Here is a 19,100-nt window from a genome sequence, read left to right on the forward strand (position 1 = left end):
TCTAACTTAATTAAGGGGTCATCCCTAAAACATTCCAATCGTAAATTTCGACACAAAATCGCCCATAGAACAACTCAGGTCTAACCAACCTTTTTGCAACACCCTGTATAGAAAAGGACAATTTGATTTCGAAGTAGGTAGAGTCGCAATTTTCCAATATCACGCCCACAACATTAAGGACATTAATTTTATTTTGCGAGTGTGTTTTTCCTTTCCGCTACCTTAGGGAAGTAATAGTGCCGTGTCCAATCTGTTGACCTTAAAGACTGACCCAAGTCCAGTATAAATGATAATTTTTAGGCAGTTTTTTAGGTATTGAAGCAAGTTAATCAAAATGACGTCTGTGATCGTAAAAATACATGACAAATCTGCCTTTAATTAAAATATATTAATGAGGCATATATCGTTGGTACACCCAACCGCCGCGGGGCGTCTTCTATCCGCTACTATATTTCGGTTTGAAATCATATAAAACTGGTTCCCGGATGCATCGCATTTCATTACGATTCGCCTAAAGGGGAAAAAGGGAACTCGTAAAGATTAAGAAACCGTTTTCTTTTTTCTTTTATCTAATTATATAACCATAAAATAAAAGAAATTCATTAAAATATCGTGGGAAACCTCGGTCAATTTTTTTAAATGAAATTTAACATTTCTATAATGAAACCGTTGAAACTTATTCAAGGTTGATTCTAACAAAAGCTTAATTATTTCGAATCCTAATTCATGTAAATGCAAGAATTTAGTATCCACGGATAGAGAACAATTCGCACTATAACACACTCAAGGAAATTCCCTAGAAGTGTTTCCTTGAACGAGTTATAATGTTTCAAAGTTGGGATTCAGAAAGTGATAATTTTCTGTTCCAAATAAGTGTCAGTTTTTCGGTACGGTTCAATAGTAATTCGCATGTAGCCAAAACAATTATATAATAATAATAGCCGACTTTTATCTGCACGAGACTGAAGTTCCAGATAAGTGATGGAGAAGTGGGGGGGGGGAGAAGGGGGATTCTAAAATTGAATGGAATAATGCACGTGAGAAATGGCGCCTCAGTTCGGCCTCACGCCGACGCGGGGGAGATATTACAACGAGAACTATCCCACGACCACGAGCCTTTCCGGGTGTCTAACACTACCCACGATTCGTACAAGCTACTGCAAGGACTAAGGGGGGAACTCAATACAAGTACCCGACACCTTATTATGATCCCCCTCTATAAGGCTTCTGGGTAAATATTATAAACCACCCTCTTCGTGCTCGTGCCTGTCTATTTATAAATGAAAATTTCGGGTTCCGGGTCCACCAATGAGGTAAAGATTCCAACCAGAGTATAGCCAATAGAACGAGTCGTTGTGCTAATTTGATAGGGGGTTTTATATCATGGTTAGAAGGAAACCACTAAAAAATACAATTTTCCCATCTATAAATATCGTAATAAACTAAACAGGACCCCTAGTTATATAAATTTGACATTAGGTCGTGAATTTTCCTATTGATTTAAATTTTTAGGTCGAATAAAATGCATACAAAATCTATCAGTAAAGTCAGAAGTCCATAACTCTGTGTCATGAACTCCTGGTAAAGTTTCTAAGACCTCTTTCCGCGACATGACTCTCAAGACAAAAACACTCTTGTGCCTAATAGCAACTTAAACTATAGTTTGTTACTTTTGTAACACTCATTACTTTATTACGAATCAAAAACTTCACCCTAGGAGTTCGGTTTACGACTCTAAGTTGAAATCGAAAAGACAAGCGTCAACTCGTAATATGTGGATTGCACGCAGTAGGCGGAGTAATCTCGGTGGGAGGCAGTGGGAGTTTTATAGATAGCGGGAAAACCAGGGAAGGGAACCAGCGTGGGAAAAAAGTTTATACCGTATATATTTTCAAAGCCCCGTCCGACCAAAATGAGAGAGGAGAGAGAAGAGAGAGAGAGGTACGCGGGCTGGTCGTGTGCACGAGATTCACTTCAGTGAGTCTTCAGCACTCACTTCTCTTCTGGGTTCCCGCTAGACAGTCACGTGTTGGTTTCCGTTCACGCGCCACTCTTGTAGCCGCCTTCGTTCCTTAAAGTTGGCGCCAAACGTCGAAGCGACGTCCAAACTCAAAGGAACTCGGGTCTCGCTGCCGTTCGGACACGGGACAACAACCGTCTCCGGAATACTTGCAACGCGTCTTTAACGATTTGTTTGCGGTTGGCACTGACTGAACAGTGTCATAGACATTTAGAAGGTGGATCTTTGCCCACGTTGGGTTCGACCGTCGTGCGACCAACGTTGGACGACGCCCCTCGAGACCATGAAAAGAAATCTTAGCAGTGATATGGATTCAGATTGCGATGATCTCTTTGAAGATTCTTCATCTAAAGGGTAAGTAATTGAAATCCAATGTCTTTTTGTCGGGTCCGAACTTCCGGTTAAACATTTGACAGGGTTTTAGTTTAATCATGGACACGTTTCTAATTATTGGTTTTGTTTACAGTACACCCACACCAAGCAGTGACAGTTGTCAGTTGGTCAACAGGAAACGAAGAAGAGGTGTAAGTACTTGTAATTATTCTTTAGGATACATTGAAGGAGGTACTTTGGGGTTCAGAGTGTTTAGTTTTTAGAGTAATTTAGAGCTATGTTATTATGAGTGATAGATGTAATATTTGCGGTCGGTTTCCTTTCAAGAATACACATATCCTTTTTAAGGGCTAAGCGCTGTCGGCCTGTCACCCTTTGTAGTCAATTCTTTCGTTCTATCCATATTAACAAATTTAGTGAATCACAGCCCATTAATTCGAATGTATTGTTTTCTCTTATGATAGATCATTGAGAAACGACGTCGAGATCGCATTAACCATTCTTTATCGGAACTGAGACGACTAGTCCCGGCTGCTTTTGAAAAACAGGGTTCAGCCAAATTAGAAAAAGCCGAAATTCTTCAAATGACAGTCGATCACCTTAAAATGCTTCACGCCAAAGGTAAGAGCGCAATTTTGCCTTTCTCAAAAGAATTGAACTGTTTATTAAAGTGCCTTTTACCGCTTAGGTTTCGACGCCTTGACCTTCGACCCCCATAAATTCGCGATGGATTACCATAACATCGGTTTTCGCGAGTGCGCGTCCGAAGTGGCTCGATATATGGTGGCCATCGAAGGCATGGACTTACAAGATCCATTAAGACTAAGACTTATGTCTCACCTACAGTGTTACTCCGCACAACGCGAATTAGCCATGAAAAGTTCATCCGTCCATTCTAGCCCGTGGAGTACGGTGTCCCCGGCAAGCTCGGGTTCAGTCCCGAATCCAGTTGCACCACCACCGCCTCCTGCGCCATCAATACATCACCAGTATTCCCATAATCCATCCGGGACTCATCATTTACACGGGTCCTCGACGTTAGACATTGGTCCACCGCCATCCTCGCTAAGTCACGCGTCGTACAATTGTTCCGAGAGTCGGTTGCACCATTCCGGGGATGCTTTGTCATCTTTGAACAATAATAACGTCAATGGCGCTTCTGGTTTCACTAGGATGAGTGGTGGTAACAATCCGCAGTCAATGGTGCCTACTTCCGGTCCTCATTCCTTTCCCGCAACCGGGGGCGGGGTTTCATCGTCACAAATGATGCCATCCATCGGTCAAATGCCCGGCAACCAGTATTTAACTGGACACGGGTTCTCCGCGGGACCTTACGCGAACCATCACCATCAGGGGAGTCAAGGCTCCTCGGTGAAGCCTTACAGACCTTGGGGTGCGGAATTGGCGTATTGAAGATACGATGGACTTGAATGACGTCACGATGTAATCGTAATGACGTCATGAAACTATAGCTCAATATATAACGAGCTTAAGTCAACTCTTAATTTTACAAGATTATCCTAATTATAATATTAATAATTAGTTCTTTGATTTGCAACCAAATTTGTAATTTTGAATTCGCGCTCAGCTATAACTAATTTAAAATTCAAATTCGATCTCAAAAATTCGTTAAAGAAAATACGGTATTTTATACGCCACTAAAATATTTTTCATAACATTATATACACGAAAAAAACACCCGGTTTTTTATAAACCTTTAACGAAAATTATTTTTTTTTGCTATCTCCCTCAAAATAATTTATTTATTAAAAAATTCATTCCTAAACACATCTTGTAAATAACCGAAATCGCCTTTGAAATATCTAAATTTTTTCACATATTTTCTCGAATATATTTATATATTTTTATATTATATCAAAACCATAATTGAATTTGTTGAAAATTATATATAAGAGTGTATTTTCTACTCCCAATTTAACTGCGTGCCTTTTCGCCAAATAAAATTAAATCTAGTCATCATTAATTATCAAAATTAATTAAGTCTCAATTAATTTAAATTATTTCAAAAAATCGTAGGCATTCTGAGGTTGGATTTGTTTACAAGAATCAAGGCTTTCCAATGATGATCCGTTCTATAGATGGAATTTGCACGTGCCATACACAGGACTGGCGCGTTTTCTCACGCGCAATCTCCCGCCTTTTCCCCCATTCTATACCCGCACGCAAAACATTCCCCTCGAGGGAGCGTGCGCAAAGATCCCTCCATTTTTCCTACTTCCGCGTACGAGATTAATCATTACGTAATAAAACGCACCACGCGCTTTTCGTCTCGTGGCTTTAGGAACGATCCCCTGATGAGGCAGAGCGTGCGAGGCATTGGGTCTTGTCGTGGGAAACCCTCGACGGACTTCGTCACACGTACGGGATGATGGGATGGTGGGAGGCAAGGGATCAAGAAAATACTATCGCCGTGCCGCCTCCTCTTCACCTATCATTTACCAACCTCCCTCCCACCCGCATGCCGCCCAGAAAGCCTCCGTTCGCTCTTCAGACAAATCTTAAAAGATGGGGAAGAAGATACTTGGGCCTTCTTGAGATGTTCAAGTGCGAATGGGCTATCTTAATCCAATAATATTAAATATTAAAAAAAAAATTGTAGCGGCGTGGGGGTTGAATATAATTCAACTACACGCTTTATGAATATTTTTCGTTGTATGAAAAAAATATTTCCATAAAAGTCATGTCAGAGGGTGGCCCAAGGTCCCTAAAATTGAAATAAATTTAATATACTAGCAGTCAATCCAGTCACCTGAGGGGACGCGAGGGCGATGTCTTCAATAGGTGACAGACTCATCAAAAACTAAATAAAATCTCTTTTTAAACTAAAAAAAAATCCTGGAATTCGTATTCCAATTAAAGATATAACTAAAAGTACCGACTCTCATTTCCAATTAGGTAAGATATCAAAGAATTAGAAAAAAAAAAAAAATAATCTCTGAACCGTGACGAGATCGTTTGGCGGTGAGGAGGAAACGCAACAGATACCCTGGGGCTAAAGCCCATCGGCCGAAAACAGGAGAGACCATTCTCCTATCAAAGTCAAGATTCCCCAGATCCGAGAGAGAAATAAAGAATACAATCCCTTCCCCCCCCCCTTCTCTCTTTTTCCCGCTATTTTCCCACGATGGAAATCACCTGCAAGTGTACACGCGCAAACACGAGCCCACGTGACTTCAATTGAAAGCAAAATGGAAGTAATTCGCTTGAATCGAATTACAGACGGGGAAAGTGACTTAAGCCGTTTTAGCTCTTAAATGATAGTGGTCGCCATGCACGAGATATTAGCATGGTTGCGACTAGGTCACCTTACTAGGTATCTCTCATTGAAACGCATGGGATAAAGGTTCCAACTCACTGACAACTAAGGGTGTAGTTACCTTTTTATATATAAAACCGCGCTACTTTTCATCTCTAATCACAGCTGAGCCACCTGTCACACCTATCCTATATAAAGATTATTTCGTATCCCCCCCCTGGGCTTTTGGCGGGATGGTACCCGCGAGCCCTGGGGCGAAATTAAGTGTGGCTTGCTTTACGAAGAGAGAAAGATAACCCTTTAGTTCCCACGCTACTGTTTCATTCGTGGAACATCTTTCTAATTAATAATTTAAAGTAAAATAAGGTGAACTGAAAAACAATCGGAATAAATATAGAAACGTTCAAAAGTGGTATTATATTGATACGTATTTGTACAAAAATGTTTATAAATAAACAAACTTACACGTTATACAATGATATTTAATTTTTAGTTTTATTTAAACATAATAAAGGGAAATTGAAAGTTTCGCGAAAGTCTTTTTACTTATCACGCAAGGAACAAAACCTGGCGAAAACAAGGGCTTTTTCCCTAACGTCCTGCGAGACATTCTCTATTTTATTCAGGTACAATTCATCTTCGATTAAACGTTTATGTTCAGTCCAAGCGTGTTGTTTCAGGGCTTCTTCGTTAGCCAATGACCGATAGCAATTCCCGCAAATACATTTCTTGACCTCAACATCGTTGCCGTTTTCTTTCAGAACTCCCTCTAAAATCCAGCCATCGCAATCTAATACGCTAGACAATGGTAGTCTCTTTTTATTCTCTTTATTAGAGGAAGCGTCGTTACCAGTTCCTCTTCCGGTTTGGCCGTCATTATTATTATTATTAGGGTTTTCATTAGGTTGGGATTGTACCCCATCTTGCCTCAGCATCATTCTGGGGTTGCCTAATATTAAAGGCGGCATTGGTTTCGAGCCCGGTGTAACAGGGCGTCCAGCGGCTTGGTGTGTACCACTTGGATCCACGAGACTTAAAAAGCCAGATGATCCAACATTGTGTCTTATGTTACCCATACGAGGAGGTCCCGAAGACGTACTTTGTACAGGACCTAATGGCACAATAGTCATAAAACCCGGGTGGAACATTGGGGACTGCCTTGGACCGTATGTACAAGTCGTCATTGGCTGAGGTACGAAACTCGAAGCTGATATTAAAGGAAAGATTGGATTAAAGTTGCTCAGAGTTTGAGTGATTGAAGGACGCGCGAAAGTTGGATTGGGCGTTGAAATGGGTATTGAAGGACTTGAATAATTAGGTCGCGTCACATTCGGCGGTGTAGGTCGCGTCGTATTCGGCGGCGTAAGTCGCGTCACATTCGGCGGCGTAACTGGAGTCCGCGAATAAGTTGGAAACATTTTTGACTGTGAGAATATTGACTCTGTTTGCCCATGAATTTGGTTGTTGCTTTGAACCATCGACTGTTTCGTAATGGATGGTGATAAAACTTTCGAAGGTTTTGCGATAATTAACTTCTTGGTAACGGCATTAGGGTTTGAAAGTTTCACAATTCTTTTAGGGGAGGTTGTGGCATTCGCTTTGAGCAAACTTCTTGCAGGTTCCTTGGTTTGGGGTTTAGTTGATTTTTCTGATAATGGTTGATTTTTATTTGAAAGTAAAAACTTTGTGCGTTCCTTAATTTCGCGGACTAGTCTGGCGCTGTTAACGTTGACAGGTGCCTGTTTTGTGGGTGAAAAACAATCGGGTAGTCGAACTAATTTGATGTATGAAGGTCGCGTAAATTTTTTTGTGGAAATTCGCGTATTACGATTCCAGTTGAGACTAGCTGAATAAGGAGTTGACTTCCTAGCGCGGTTCGAGATAGGTTTCATTATTGGTTTCTGTACAGTTTCTTCATTTTGGGTCGACGATTGCGGCGTGCAAGTAATTTCCCCTTGAAGCGATTTGCCAGTCTTATCATCCATAAGTACCTTTGGTGTTGTGGTTTTCTTTTTTAAATCCCTGTTTGTCACTTCCGGTTTAGTGTAGCACTTTAAACAAGCGTACTTAACTACCTCACCCGATGTAATGACTACCATTCTCAAGTCCGGAGTTTCGTGGCAAAGAGCCTCGCATTTATGGCATCGCGGTTCCGAATCTCCCCCAGTTAAACTGATCCTCTTAAGCGAGGTTGAGTCATCTTCGGACCAATTGTCTTTAGGTCTTTTCCTCGAAGGATTTTTAACCAAATCAGATCTGCATTTGTGAGCGACTAAGGTCTCAGTTCCTCGGAAAAAGACTTTGCAAGTTGGGCACCTTAACACCGGTAAATTTCGACTTTCGGTGCTTGAGGATGGAACCGGACATTCAGAGGCGTGCGAGCGTAATAAGTCCAAACTATCGAATTTTTTCTCGCATTTAAAACAGACTGTCAACATGGAATCCTTATCAATGTCGCCTTCGTTAGTAGATTTATCGTCGTTACTACATTTAGTGGACTTTTCTTTGTCCAACACCGAGACGTCTTTACTGATGGTTTGCGGTTTTTTTAACGGAGGACTCGACCCCAATATGAGCTTATTTTGACTATTGTCCTTTTTTTCACGAATTTCTTTACAATCTAGACAGTTGGATTTACTTTTGTCTAAGGTAGCGCATTTTCCACATTGCGCTTTATCGGGATAGAGACAATTCCAAGAATGCGCTCGAAACTTATCAAAGTCGTGGAAATTATCTTTACAATTTGGGCATTTGTAAACTTTGGGTTCTTCCTTCTTCTCGTTAGGAACTACGCAATCGTTTTTATGCGTTTTATAAACATCGAAGTCGGTGAAACTAACTTGGCAAAGCTTGCAAAACGCGAAAAAACTCGATATCCGTTTCTTGGTTTTCGGACAATTTAATTGATGTTGTAAATTTAAGTGTTCCGTTTTGAAAGTTAGTGGGCACGATGGACATTTTAGTTTCGATAAGGGGAGGAACTGAAGTCTTGGCTTGGCCTTGACACACAATTTTTGGTGGTTGTTTCTCCCGTCCTCCTCTTCGAAAGGGACTAAACAAAATTCGCAAGGGTATGTCATCCTGGAGATCAATGGCATTTCGGGGTACAGGTCAATGTTAGCTTCGTTTTCAGACGCGTTTCCGTCGTTTATTGTTTTTCTCGAGGTTTCAACGTCACTCGAAATGCTTTGGTGGCTTTCAGCATCGCTGAAAACGGCGTTACTCCTGGATTTTCTCCGGTCTTCTCGCTTCCGGCAGTTGGGTTTATGTTTCTCCATGCAGGATTTCTCGTCGAACTCTTCCTTACAATATTTGCATCTCCAGCGAATGAAAACGTCAGTGTTGTCGTCTTGCATCTCAGCCGTGACTAAATTTCGAACTTCGTTTTCGTTCAGTTGCGAGAATGATACGCCGGGTTCCCTGGATAAACAAACTCGTTTGTGTTTCTTCATCTCGGATGGATCACCAAATGTTTTCTTGCAGTACTGGCAGAGATATCGCACTAGGATTCCCGTGGATGTATCTTCATTGTCATCCAGATTTGAAGGTGATACTTGGTTTGGTTCGTAAATATTTCGCTCACTTTGAGTCGATTCTTCACTGATATCATCATAAGACGTCTCAGGATGGTCTTTGACAACTTTTTCATTATTTTCCTCGTCATCAGTAGTGTTTTTAACTTCATCTCCTTTGGCGCTAGTTTCTCCATCTTTACCATCATCAATGAAGTTCTTTCCTTCACCATCAACCGAAACATTGCCATCTTCATCAATGAAATTTTTTGCAACTTCATCAATTGAACTATATTGATTAGATCCTTCTTCGCCATCAACGGAACTCTCAGCATCTTCATCAGCCGAGCTCTTCTCATCATCATCAACGGAGCTCTTATCATCATCATCAATGGAGCTCTTATCATCATCATCAACGGAGCTCAAATCGTCTTCTTCAACGGAGCTCATCTCGTCTTCTTCAACGGAGCTCATCTCGTTTTCTTCAATGGAGCTCTTCCCGTCTTCATCAACGGAGCTCTTCCCGTCTTCATCAACGGAGCTCTTCCCGTCTTCATCAACGGAGCTCTTCCCGTCTTCATCAACGGAGCCCTTTCCGTCTTCAACAACGGAGCCCTTCCCGTCTTCATCAACGGAGCCCTTTCCGTCTTCAACAACGGAGCCCTTTCCGTCTTCAACAACGGAGCCCTTTCCGTCTTCAACAACGGAGCTCTTCCCTGTTTCATCAATGGAGCTCTTCCCTTTATCATCAACGGAGCTCTTCCCTTTATCATCAACGGAGCTCTTCCCTTCTTCATCAACGGGGCGTTTCGTATTTTTATCAACGGGGTTCATCGCATTTTTATCAACGGGGCTCATAGCCTTTTTATCAACATGAGAGCCCTTGCCGTCTTCAACAACAGAGCCCTTGCCGTCTTCAACAACAGAGCCCTTGCCGTCTTCAACAACAGAGCCCTTGCCGTCTTCAACAACGGAGCCCTTGCCGTCTTCAACAACGGAGCCCTTTCCGTCTTCAACAACGGAGCCCTTTCCGTCTTCAACAACGGAGCCCTTTCCGTCTTCAACAACGGAGCCCTTTCCGTCTTCAACAACGGAGCCCTTTCCGTCTTCATCAGCGGAGCCCTTTCCGTCTTCAACAACAGGACCCTTGCCGTCTTCATCCGCGGAGCCTTTGCCGACTTCATCAGCAGAGACCTTTCCATCTTCAGCAACAGAGCCCTTTCCATCTTCAGCAACAGGGCCCTTTCCATCTTTACCAACAGAGCTCTTTCCATCTTCATCAACAGAGCTCATTCCTCCTTTATTACTTTTTACATCGTCATAGTCATCGTTTTTTGATGAAGCATTTGGAGCGATGGGCTTACCATCTTCAATCAAACTTTCCTGAGGACTAAAAATGCATCTTTCAGAATGTTCAAGCATCTCTTCTTCAACTTGGAAAGACTGATGACAAAAAGTACAGTTGAAATCTTTAACATCAATAGCGGGTCCTTCACCCGCTACTTTAGGCGACTGATAACAATAAAGAACGTTGGGAGCTGGAAGAGAGGTTGGCATTTCTGGAGTAGTATTAACTTCGATATTCTGGTGATCATCGTACAAATGTTGACTCAAATAATCCTCGTTTTCAAACTCGAGATTACACACGATGCAAAAACTACTAGGATAAGACGTAAACTTGTTTGCATCGCTTATATTTGACAGTTCATCTTCGAAATTTGAATCTGAATTATGAAGTAAAGTGGCGTTCCCCATAACTGATGATATAGCAACTGTGCAAGACTCGATTTCCGCGTTACAATTATGATTCTTCAACAACACTTTCTTTGGAAAGATCAACAAACAATCCTGACATTGAAAATCAACATTGTCCGGATTTTCCCAGTTAATATTCTTGATAACCTCGGAAGTAACTCTACTATCGGCGCGTTTACTCGGTTTTCGAGCGCAATAAACTATATGTTCCGTATAAGCGCGGTTAAAACTACCCGCGTTAACGTTATCAATGACAATATGAGATCTACAATGAGGGCACCGTCCCTTTAACACCGAATGTTCAATGCGATGAAATCTTAAGTCTCTCGAAGTTGGGAAAACACGGTCACATTCCGAACAAGGTACTGAACCTTTCATATGATAAAAGTTAATGTGTTCGTTTAAATTCCCTTTGGTTTTAAAACGTAAAGTACATAGGGAACATTCGTGAGGTCGTTCTTGGTTAGATCGAACATCTTTCATCTGTACCGGAGGAGATACTTCCATAGAAGTAGAATTTACCAACTTTGATATCGGAGACAGATTCTCCATCTCGCCAGCCTTCGAAATAAGTTTAAATACATAACATTTTTATGATAACGCCACAGCTAATGCGTAATTTACAATTATAAGTAGGGAGAAAACAGTGGCAATGAATAACCAATACATAAAACAACTGAACCCAGCTAAGAACAAGAACTTTAAAACGTAATTAGATTCGAAATAGGCTTACCAATTGTTGTGAAATGAATACGGAAACTTGAACGGTTTTAATTATTACTAATTTCACTAGAAATTAACAATTAATTTTTCATTATTAAAAGTCAACAACAGCAATAATTTTCATCCATTACGACGAGAAATCGTCAAATCGAGAAAATGGAGGATATTCAAGGATTCTACTAACAGTAGTAGTTTCTACTACACTAAAGGCCCGCGAAACGCAATTGTAGTAGATTTTCTACTGTTTCACGTAATTGTAGAATAATTTCTACTGATTCGCTCTCGCAAGTCGCTGGTGTCGCTACAAAGCTGCGCATGCGTTGTAAATCCTCCACGCCTTCAAAATATATAAATTTTACTTTCAAAACATAGTCCCCTGAATAACATAAGGCCTAGACATGGGAGGGTATTTTATTATTGAAAGTGGCAAAAAACAATTTTAAGTTTAAAGCCAGATTTGACCGAGAGATGGCCCTAGATCTTTCTTGTTTGACGTCAGACGACGAAAGTGCGGCTGCTATTGCTTGGCGATCGTGAATTGAAACTTTGAAAGCGGACCCATTTCAGTAAGTAAATGTTTTTGTAATATAATACTAATTAATATTTTGATAATATGTAATAATAATTAACACTTATTTCGATACAAGTTTTAAATAAACCATTTGTGATTTTTGACTCGACATTTGAAATTCCCGCTTGAAATAAAGTTGGATCTCGCGCCATCTATTTAGTGTTGAGCGCACCCTTCTACTAAGCATGCCGCCCCCTTCGAAAGAACGATGTCCAGGCCTTATGTTATTCAGGGGGCTATGTTCAAAACGAAATAAATAGACAAAGACGCTTAATTTAAATTAATTTTATTATTTTATAATGAAAAATTGTGTGTCTGGAAGTTAATTTTCGTGGAATCATTAATTTCCCTTCCAATTGTGATGTGGATTAAAGTTTAAAGCAACTTTAATCCCCTTTTTTATTATTTTTTCCATGGTATAAAAATGTATTAATTCTTTCAATTCAAACGGCAGTTTTTAAAAGTTTAATAAATAAAAAGCTCGACTTAATTTGACACTTTTTTAACCAGCGTTGGTTAATGGCCTACTGATTGTATTGTTTGTTGTCATAGCCGCAATTTCCCACCTTTTAATTATAATTAATTAAAATATATTTAAATCACTTCTAAGATTTAAAAATCGCGCGGAATATCATATCACAATTACCTTATATCACTCGGTAAATTACGTTGATCTAGATTATTATCAATGACTAGAATGAGGCAAAGAGTTTTTAAAGATGGAACTACGCAAATATAATAGCGGAAGAATTTTTTTTTAGTTTTTAACGTTAAAAAAAATGTCCTTAATTAATTAAATAATTCTCACAAAAATCTAAGACGTGTAAATCAGAATGATCCATCAAATGATTATTAGTTAAATCTGCGTTAAAAACTCCCGCCAGTAAATTTGGAGGACTAAATAGATTTTCCCTGGGACTAATTAATTATTATTATTAATTAAAATTATTAATAAAATTAATTATTTACCAAAAGGCAAGAGGAAGACCACATTTATTATTTTTTTTTTAAATACCTCGTTCCTCCAAAAAGATAAAGTTTTGTTCCAATTAGACAACAATGTTGCCGTCTCCTTGGACAGGGTCCTTTTCCTCTAATCCTAACTCGAAACCATCTACAGGCTTCTAAAGAAAAACAAACAAGGAAAAAACACTTCAAGAAAACTACTCGTTATTTAAAGGAAAATTTCGGGTAAAAGGAACGGCCTTTTTCTAAATATAAAAGGAAAAATAAATAAAAACAAAATATTTAGCATTAGTCTTAAAAACGAGGACTACTGCGCCATCCGCCATTGGTTCAGTGGCGTCTGCTAAACCGAACATACCTTACCCTTACCTCAGCCTGTGAGAATTCAACCAATCCCATTGGAGTAAGAGGTTCAGTTTAGCAGACGCCACTAAAGAAATGGCGGATGGCGCAGTAGTCCTTGATTGTTTTTAAGACCAATTAAATTGTAATTATTTTTTAATAAGAGATAATTTTTTTTTTAATATTTAATTCCTTTTATATTTAGAAAACGGCAATTCTTTTAAAGGGAGGGTGAAGTAGAAAATCAAGTGATTTTTTATCGATTCTTCTACTAATTATAAGACCAGTCTGCATAGTGAAACATTCAGGAAATACCAGCTCCGAATGATTTTAATATTCAAATTAGGTTCAGATTTTAAGGATAATTTAAAATAAGCCCCTCCGACCAATCGCGTAACGCCCTGCCTTTTTGTTAACAAAATTCTCGCGGCACGTTCCGTGTCTCGCGCCACGATTGTCACGTCGCGCGCCTAATTTTATCAAATCTCGTCATAAATTTCATTCAACACGGAATGTGCCACGAGAATTTTGTTAACAAAAAGGCAGGGCGTTACGCGATTGGTCGGAGGACCTTCTTTAAAATTATCCATAAAATCTGAACCTAATTTGAATTTTAAAATCATTCGGAGCTGGTATTTCCTGAATGTTTCACTATGCAGACTGATCTTATAATTAGTAGAAGAATCGATAAAAAAATCACTTGATTTTCTACTTCACCCTCCCTTTAAGGAATAACGTTACGTTATCCGCACTTTGCCTTTAAAAACAATTGTACAAGGCTAACCTGGATCATATCTGTATATTTCTCCAAAATGGTGACCCGTTAATTCGTTATAGCCCCCAAAAATGTATAAGGAACCATTATATACAACTTGAATTAAAACAAAACCAAGTTAGGTACTATTTTGGTCTATAGTTTTAAGAGAAGCTTTTAGTTACAGGCAGAATGACTTCTACGTCCTATAGGAATAAAACCAGAGACTTCCGGTTGATACCACGTCATGCTTTTCGTGTCCAAATACGATATTTGATTGCAATAGACTTCGGCACCGGAATGATAAGGGCCATCTCGATCTCCTCGACCACCAAATATGTACATGTGTTGACCAATTGCGGAAGCTGTGTGGAAATCTCTCCATGTTGGTGGGGTTCCCTTTTATTGTATCATAGAGATTGTAGAAAAAAAAATTATCTCTAATAAGCAGGGGTGTGCGAGTACTCGTTAAGTTCGAGTACTCGACTCGATACTCGATAACAACACATTGAGATACTCGAGACAGATTCGAGTAGCTTTTTAACATCTTAAATACTCGACAAATACTCGAGTCCGAGGCTTACAACTATAGCAGACGATGAGTTCATGATCATTTATTTTGAAAATCACCTGTTCAATGTTTAATTGATCACTAACAATCTTTTTGAACTAGTTAGTTATTAGATAATTGAACATATTCATTATTTTCAAGAAATTTACAAAATTGCTACTCGACAAGTCAATATTTGAGACTCGATAATTGAGACTCGAAAGAACCAAAATTTGACCTATCTAAATACTCGATACTCGAAAGTATTTTTGAGACTCGGCTCGATACTCGATAAGAAATTAGTTTCGATACTCGGACTCGGCTCGAAACCGAAAAAACGGGACTCGCACACCACTGCTAATAAGTTTACCAAAAACCACGTGATCAACTTAATTACTTTGGTCATTATGTGCGTCCAAGTAAAAGTATCTAAATTGAGAGCGCAAACTTCTTGGGAAAACCAGCCATATTCTTCGTAGCCTCCAAATATGTACATAGAATTTTCTATGACTAAAGCGGAATGACCATCTCTAGGGTATGGGACAGTTCCCTGGATACTTGGTTTTGACCATTTTAAAGTATCTTTAGAAATTTATCGAACGAAGAAATGTTTTATATAGTCAAGTGTGTCGATTATATTAAAAAAATGTTATGTTTACTGGTATCGAAACAATAGAGGATATTACAGCCCCCTTCATCGTTGCGACCACCCCAAAGATAAACACAGTCTCCGTAACTAACTACAGTATGTCCATATCTGGAATTAAATCCATATACACCTCTAGAATGTCCAAGATACGCACGCGTATGACGTTATATTTACCTTTGAAATGGCATGACTGGGTGTTGAGATTCGTCAAAAGTCACCATGGACCATCTGAATGTAACTTTTTAAACGCGAATAATGTAAATTCAAGATAATATAATGAATAAAGAGAAATAATTTGCAATTTGCAAGGGTTGTGGAGGTTTCAACAAACAAATATGAGCATTGCATTTTCAAGCTATGCAAGTAAAAACGTTGAATAACAATGCTTTTTCTTGCAAGGGTTGTAGAGGTTCAGGGAGCCCACTCTTAAATTTAAATTCCTTATAGGAAAAATAGGAATTTTTTTCCGGAATTATACGATTTTATAGGAGAAAAAATGTGTTTTTATAGGAAAATATAGGACTAAAAATGCTCTAATATAATACAATTTTGGGCTTAAACTATGTAGAAAAATCCCAAAAAATAAAAAATAACAAATTGGATTTTACTTTGAAAACTCAGAAGAACTTAATTAAAATATAATATAATATAATATATAAAAATTCCTAAGCGAGCTCCGCAATTTCGGTGTCTATTCAAATGTGATCTCGATAAAAAAAAAAGCTAAATTTTGATAAATTTGATGCTAAACTATATACGAAAACTTCGAATAAGTCAAAAATATAGGATATTATAGGACCTTTCATGAAATTATAGGATAATAAAGGACAGGTTCAAAAATATAGGATATTATAGGACCTTTCATGAAATTATAGGATAATATAGGACAGGTTCAAAAATATAGGAATTTATACGAATTATAGGACCGGTGGGCTCCCTGGAGGTTTCAATAAAAAAATATGAGCATTGCATTTGCAAGTAAAAACGTTGAAAAACAATGCTTTTCTTAGGAATTATGCACTTAAAAATGTTGAACAACAATGCTTTTCTTAGGAATTATGCACTTAAAAATGTTGAACAACAATGCTTTTTTTGCAAGGGTTGTGGAGGTTTCAATAAAAAATATGAGCATTGCATTTGCAAGTTATGCCAGAAAAACGTTGAAAAAACAATACTTAGGAATTATTCCAAAAAACGTTGAATAACAATGCTTTTCTCAGGAATTATTCAATTAGAAACGTAGAACAACAACGCTCTTTTTTTTTTGTAAGGGTTGTTCAGGTTTCAACAAAAAATATAAGCATCGCATTTGAAAGTTATTGAAGTTATGCCAGTATAAACGTTGAAAAACAATGCATTTCTTAGGAATTATGCAATTAAACAGTAGCTTAGCTTATATTATAGAATGTACATCGAGTTATAAAATCCCCTCCCCACCAAAAGAAAGGATGATAAGATTAGAGAACTCAATTGAACCAAGAAAATCCGGAATCTAATCCTTAAAATTAGATTATGAGGAAACTTATTGACCTATTTGATAACCAACTAAACACTTTTACTAAAAATAATAATTTTCTGCCAGATATCACATCAATGATAAAGGGTTCTTGCTATAAATATTATGGGTGGCCTATTTAAAACACGCAGTTATCACATGCTATCATGCCATGTATGTAAAACAAACTAAAACATTTGTGAGAGGCGAATTTTTTATGCACAAACAAACGTGTGCAAAAACCAAAACTACACTAAAGGTAAAGCCAAAGCTCCTTGACAATATACATAACTGTTAGCTTACCAGCGTTTAAAATATGTACATCAATTGGCCGATGAATCTCATAGTTTTCTCCAGTTTCAAAGCCTCCAAAGGAGTAAATTTTATCTCCAATAGGAACGGCAGCGTGATTTACCCGTCTAGGGCCACCTTCCAAGGAAACAATCCAACTCATTTCTAATTTATTCCTTTCCTTTGATATGTATCGTCAAGTATCTACGTTTGTTTACATCAATGCATTACGTAGGTTTCGAAATCTGAAAGTCAAGATTGGTGTGAGATGAATTCAACAAAACTAGCCCATAATAAAATACATAAGAGGTTGAAAAAGATGTGTCACAACGTGCTGTGACTCATGTCATGACTGAATAATAAATCCCCCAAATTTCCATAATAAAGACCAAATTATTGACAAACGCCTGAAACCTTCGTGAAAGGGGTTAGAACGGGAGGGGGCGGGGAGATAAATGGATAGGCTTAGAATATCAACCAATAAGAAGGTGAGCGGCCATTATGGGAAAGATTTTTTTATAAACAAAGAGCCAAGGCTTAGATAAGTCGTTTGTCAAAAAGGCAAAATAAGCCTCATTATCTAACACTGATTACAAATTTATAAATAACGTAGATACATTCATTAAAAAACGTTAATCACTCGAAATAATCAGTGACATTATAATAATCCAAAGATAAAACATTTTCCTACTTAAGTTATCCGCATCATTCTTAATTTCAAATTGTCTGGGGCCGCCAGGCGGCGAATGCAGAACTTGTCACGTGTCTAGTTTAAAGAGGCCAAAATGTCGGCACCAAGTGGTTCCGTTTCTTCCGAGCAAAAGAAATGTGATAAAATAACACGGTAAGAATTAGTATAGTATAATAAATATAAACTTAATCAACTATAATTTAATATTAACAAAAAGAAAAACTGTAATTTAATTATAAACACTGCTTAAATCTTTAAAAACCGCTAAGCCTTGCATAGTTTTCAGACTAGGAGGATTGATACCATTTACACCAGGATGTCAGGCTATCTGGCGGACAAATTGCGTTACCAAGTAGCTTGGCCTCCTGGGGTAAAGGGTATGAATCCTCCTAGTTTGAAAACTGTCTTCAGACTAATTATTCACCCTTAATTTTAATTATTAAATTTATTTGTATAGTTATAAAGCGCCAACTACAGGAGGAGGTGATGACCCAACAGCTGACTACATGAATGTATTGAGTATGATTTTCTCTATGTGTGGATTAATGATGAAAGTATGTCATTAACTAATATTAATTATTAAAAATACATATATATTGCTACATATTTGCCATGACGTACTTCTTCCAGCTTAAATGGTGCGCTTGGGTCGCCTTATATTGTTCCAGCATCAGTTTCGCTAATTCCAGAGTCAGTGATGATACCAAACAAATACTGAGTAGTTTCATGTTATCGATATCCGCAGTTGTGATGTCATACCTTCAAAATCCACAACCTATGACACTTCCTTGGTCATCTCAATAAATTCCATTAGATTTAAAAGTGTTAATAATCTAAAATTTTCAATTTGTGAATAAATTATTAAAAAAAAAATACAAGTTTCACTATTTAACACGCAATTTTTGACTTGTACCAAACAAATACTGAGCAGTTTCACGCTATCAGAAGGGAATAAGAGAGAAGGGACACACTTTATATCTCCATAATGCTTTACACTCGTAACAACTGTCTTACTAACCTCAAATCAACTACCCTTCACTGATTGGCTATCTAACTTCTGCTTTAGCTGTGACGTCACATAAGAAGGGAATAAAAAGTAGTTTTGTTTACAACTTTACACTGAAGGAGATAAAAATGGCCGAATTTCATGTTGATAAACGAAATCAAGCTG

General features: G+C 38.3%; 4 protein-coding genes across 7 annotated transcripts; 2 read left to right on the plus strand and 2 right to left on the minus strand.

The window, feature by feature from the left end:
• The first annotated feature begins 1,903 nt into the window (after positions 1–1,903).
• Positions 1,904–4,350, plus strand: Hey (Hairy/E(spl)-related with YRPW motif). Its single transcript, XM_089858722.1, has 4 exons — positions 1,904–2,374; positions 2,487–2,544; positions 2,818–2,974; positions 3,042–4,350. The coding sequence occupies exons 1-4, from the start codon at positions 2,304–2,306 to the stop codon at positions 3,764–3,766; spliced, it is 1,011 nt and encodes a 336-aa protein (XP_089714848.1). The 5' UTR covers positions 1,904–2,303; the 3' UTR covers positions 3,767–4,350.
• A 1,668-nt stretch (positions 4,351–6,018) lies between these two features.
• Positions 6,019–12,316, minus strand: LOC149610163 (uncharacterized). The gene is made up of 2 exons (XM_089858710.1): positions 11,631–12,316; positions 6,019–11,458 (listed from the first exon to the last, which is right to left on the minus strand). Exon 2 carries the CDS (start codon positions 11,447–11,449, stop codon positions 6,173–6,175), a length of 5,277 nt encoding a protein of 1,758 aa, XP_089714836.1. The 5' UTR covers positions 11,450–11,458; positions 11,631–12,316; the 3' UTR covers positions 6,019–6,172.
• A 144-nt stretch (positions 12,317–12,460) lies between these two features.
• Positions 12,461–18,048, minus strand: LOC149610164 (kelch domain-containing protein 3). Of its 4 annotated transcripts, none has more exons than XM_089858720.1 (11): positions 17,930–18,048; positions 17,251–17,483; positions 15,627–15,690; positions 15,463–15,560; positions 15,201–15,385; positions 14,439–14,652; positions 14,284–14,370; positions 13,207–13,315; positions 13,000–13,109; positions 12,838–12,916; positions 12,461–12,757 (listed from the first exon to the last, which is right to left on the minus strand). In XM_089858720.1, exons 2-11 carry the CDS (start codon positions 17,399–17,401, stop codon positions 12,694–12,696), a joined length of 1,161 nt encoding a protein of 386 aa, XP_089714846.1. In that variant the 5' UTR covers positions 17,402–17,483; positions 17,930–18,048; the 3' UTR covers positions 12,461–12,693. The 4 variants fall into 4 exon arrangements, with proteins under 4 accessions (XP_089714846.1, XP_089714845.1, XP_089714844.1 ...); XM_089858719.1 differs by having other exon boundaries at positions 17,879–17,997; XM_089858718.1 differs by lacking the exon at positions 17,930–18,048 and adding an exon at positions 17,541–17,826.
• LOC149610165 (PAT complex subunit Asterix) lies at positions 17,944–18,814 on the plus strand. Its single transcript, XM_089858724.1, has 3 exons — positions 17,944–18,082; positions 18,387–18,483; positions 18,560–18,814. Exons 1-3 carry the CDS (start codon positions 18,024–18,026, stop codon positions 18,731–18,733), a joined length of 330 nt encoding a protein of 109 aa, XP_089714850.1. The 5' UTR covers positions 17,944–18,023; the 3' UTR covers positions 18,734–18,814.
• The last annotated feature ends 286 nt before the right edge of the window (positions 18,815–19,100 follow it).

Source organism: Phalangium opilio, unplaced genomic scaffold (genome assembly GCF_054372755.1).
Source record: "Phalangium opilio isolate 3A_F unplaced genomic scaffold, DU_Popi_V2 ptg000329l_1, whole genome shotgun sequence".
Classification (NCBI taxonomy): domain Eukaryota; kingdom Metazoa; phylum Arthropoda; class Arachnida; order Opiliones; family Phalangiidae; genus Phalangium; species Phalangium opilio.

What these genes read in the sequence shown, in the direction of transcription:
- LOC149610165 (XM_089858724.1), top strand. Translation starts at nt 18,024, where the DNA reads ATGTCGGCACCAAGTGGTTCCGTTTCTTCCGAGCAAAAGAAATGTGAT. An exon ending in AAATGTGATAAAATAACACG is followed by an intron (nt 18,083 to 18,386) that starts GTAAGAATTAGT and finishes TTATTTGTATAG; the next exon opens with TTATAAAGCGCCAACTACAG. An exon ending in TGTGTGGATTAATGATGAAA is followed by an intron (nt 18,484 to 18,559) that starts GTATGTCATTAA and finishes TACTTCTTCCAG; the next exon opens with CTTAAATGGTGCGCTTGGGT.
- LOC149610164 (XM_089858720.1), bottom strand. Translation starts at nt 17,401, where the DNA reads ATGAGTTGGATTGTTTCCTTGGAAGGTGGCCCTAGACGGGTAAATCAC. An exon ending in TGTACATATTTTAAACGCTG is followed by an intron (nt 15,691 to 17,250) that starts GTAAGCTAACAG and finishes GCGTTTAAAAAG; the next exon opens with TTACATTCAGATGGTCCATG. An exon ending in AATTTACCGAGTGATATAAG is followed by an intron (nt 12,758 to 12,837) that starts GTAATTGTGATA and finishes TATAATTAAAAG; the next exon opens with GTGGGAAATTGCGGCTATGA.
- Hey (XM_089858722.1), top strand. Translation starts at nt 2,304, where the DNA reads ATGAAAAGAAATCTTAGCAGTGATATGGATTCAGATTGCGATGATCTC. An exon ending in ACAGGAAACGAAGAAGAGGT is followed by an intron (nt 2,545 to 2,817) that starts GTAAGTACTTGT and finishes CTCTTATGATAG; the next exon opens with ATCATTGAGAAACGACGTCG. An exon ending in TAAAATGCTTCACGCCAAAG is followed by an intron (nt 2,975 to 3,041) that starts GTAAGAGCGCAA and finishes TTTACCGCTTAG; the next exon opens with GTTTCGACGCCTTGACCTTC.
- LOC149610163 (XM_089858710.1), bottom strand. Translation starts at nt 11,449, where the DNA reads ATGGAGAATCTGTCTCCGATATCAAAGTTGGTAAATTCTACTTCTATG.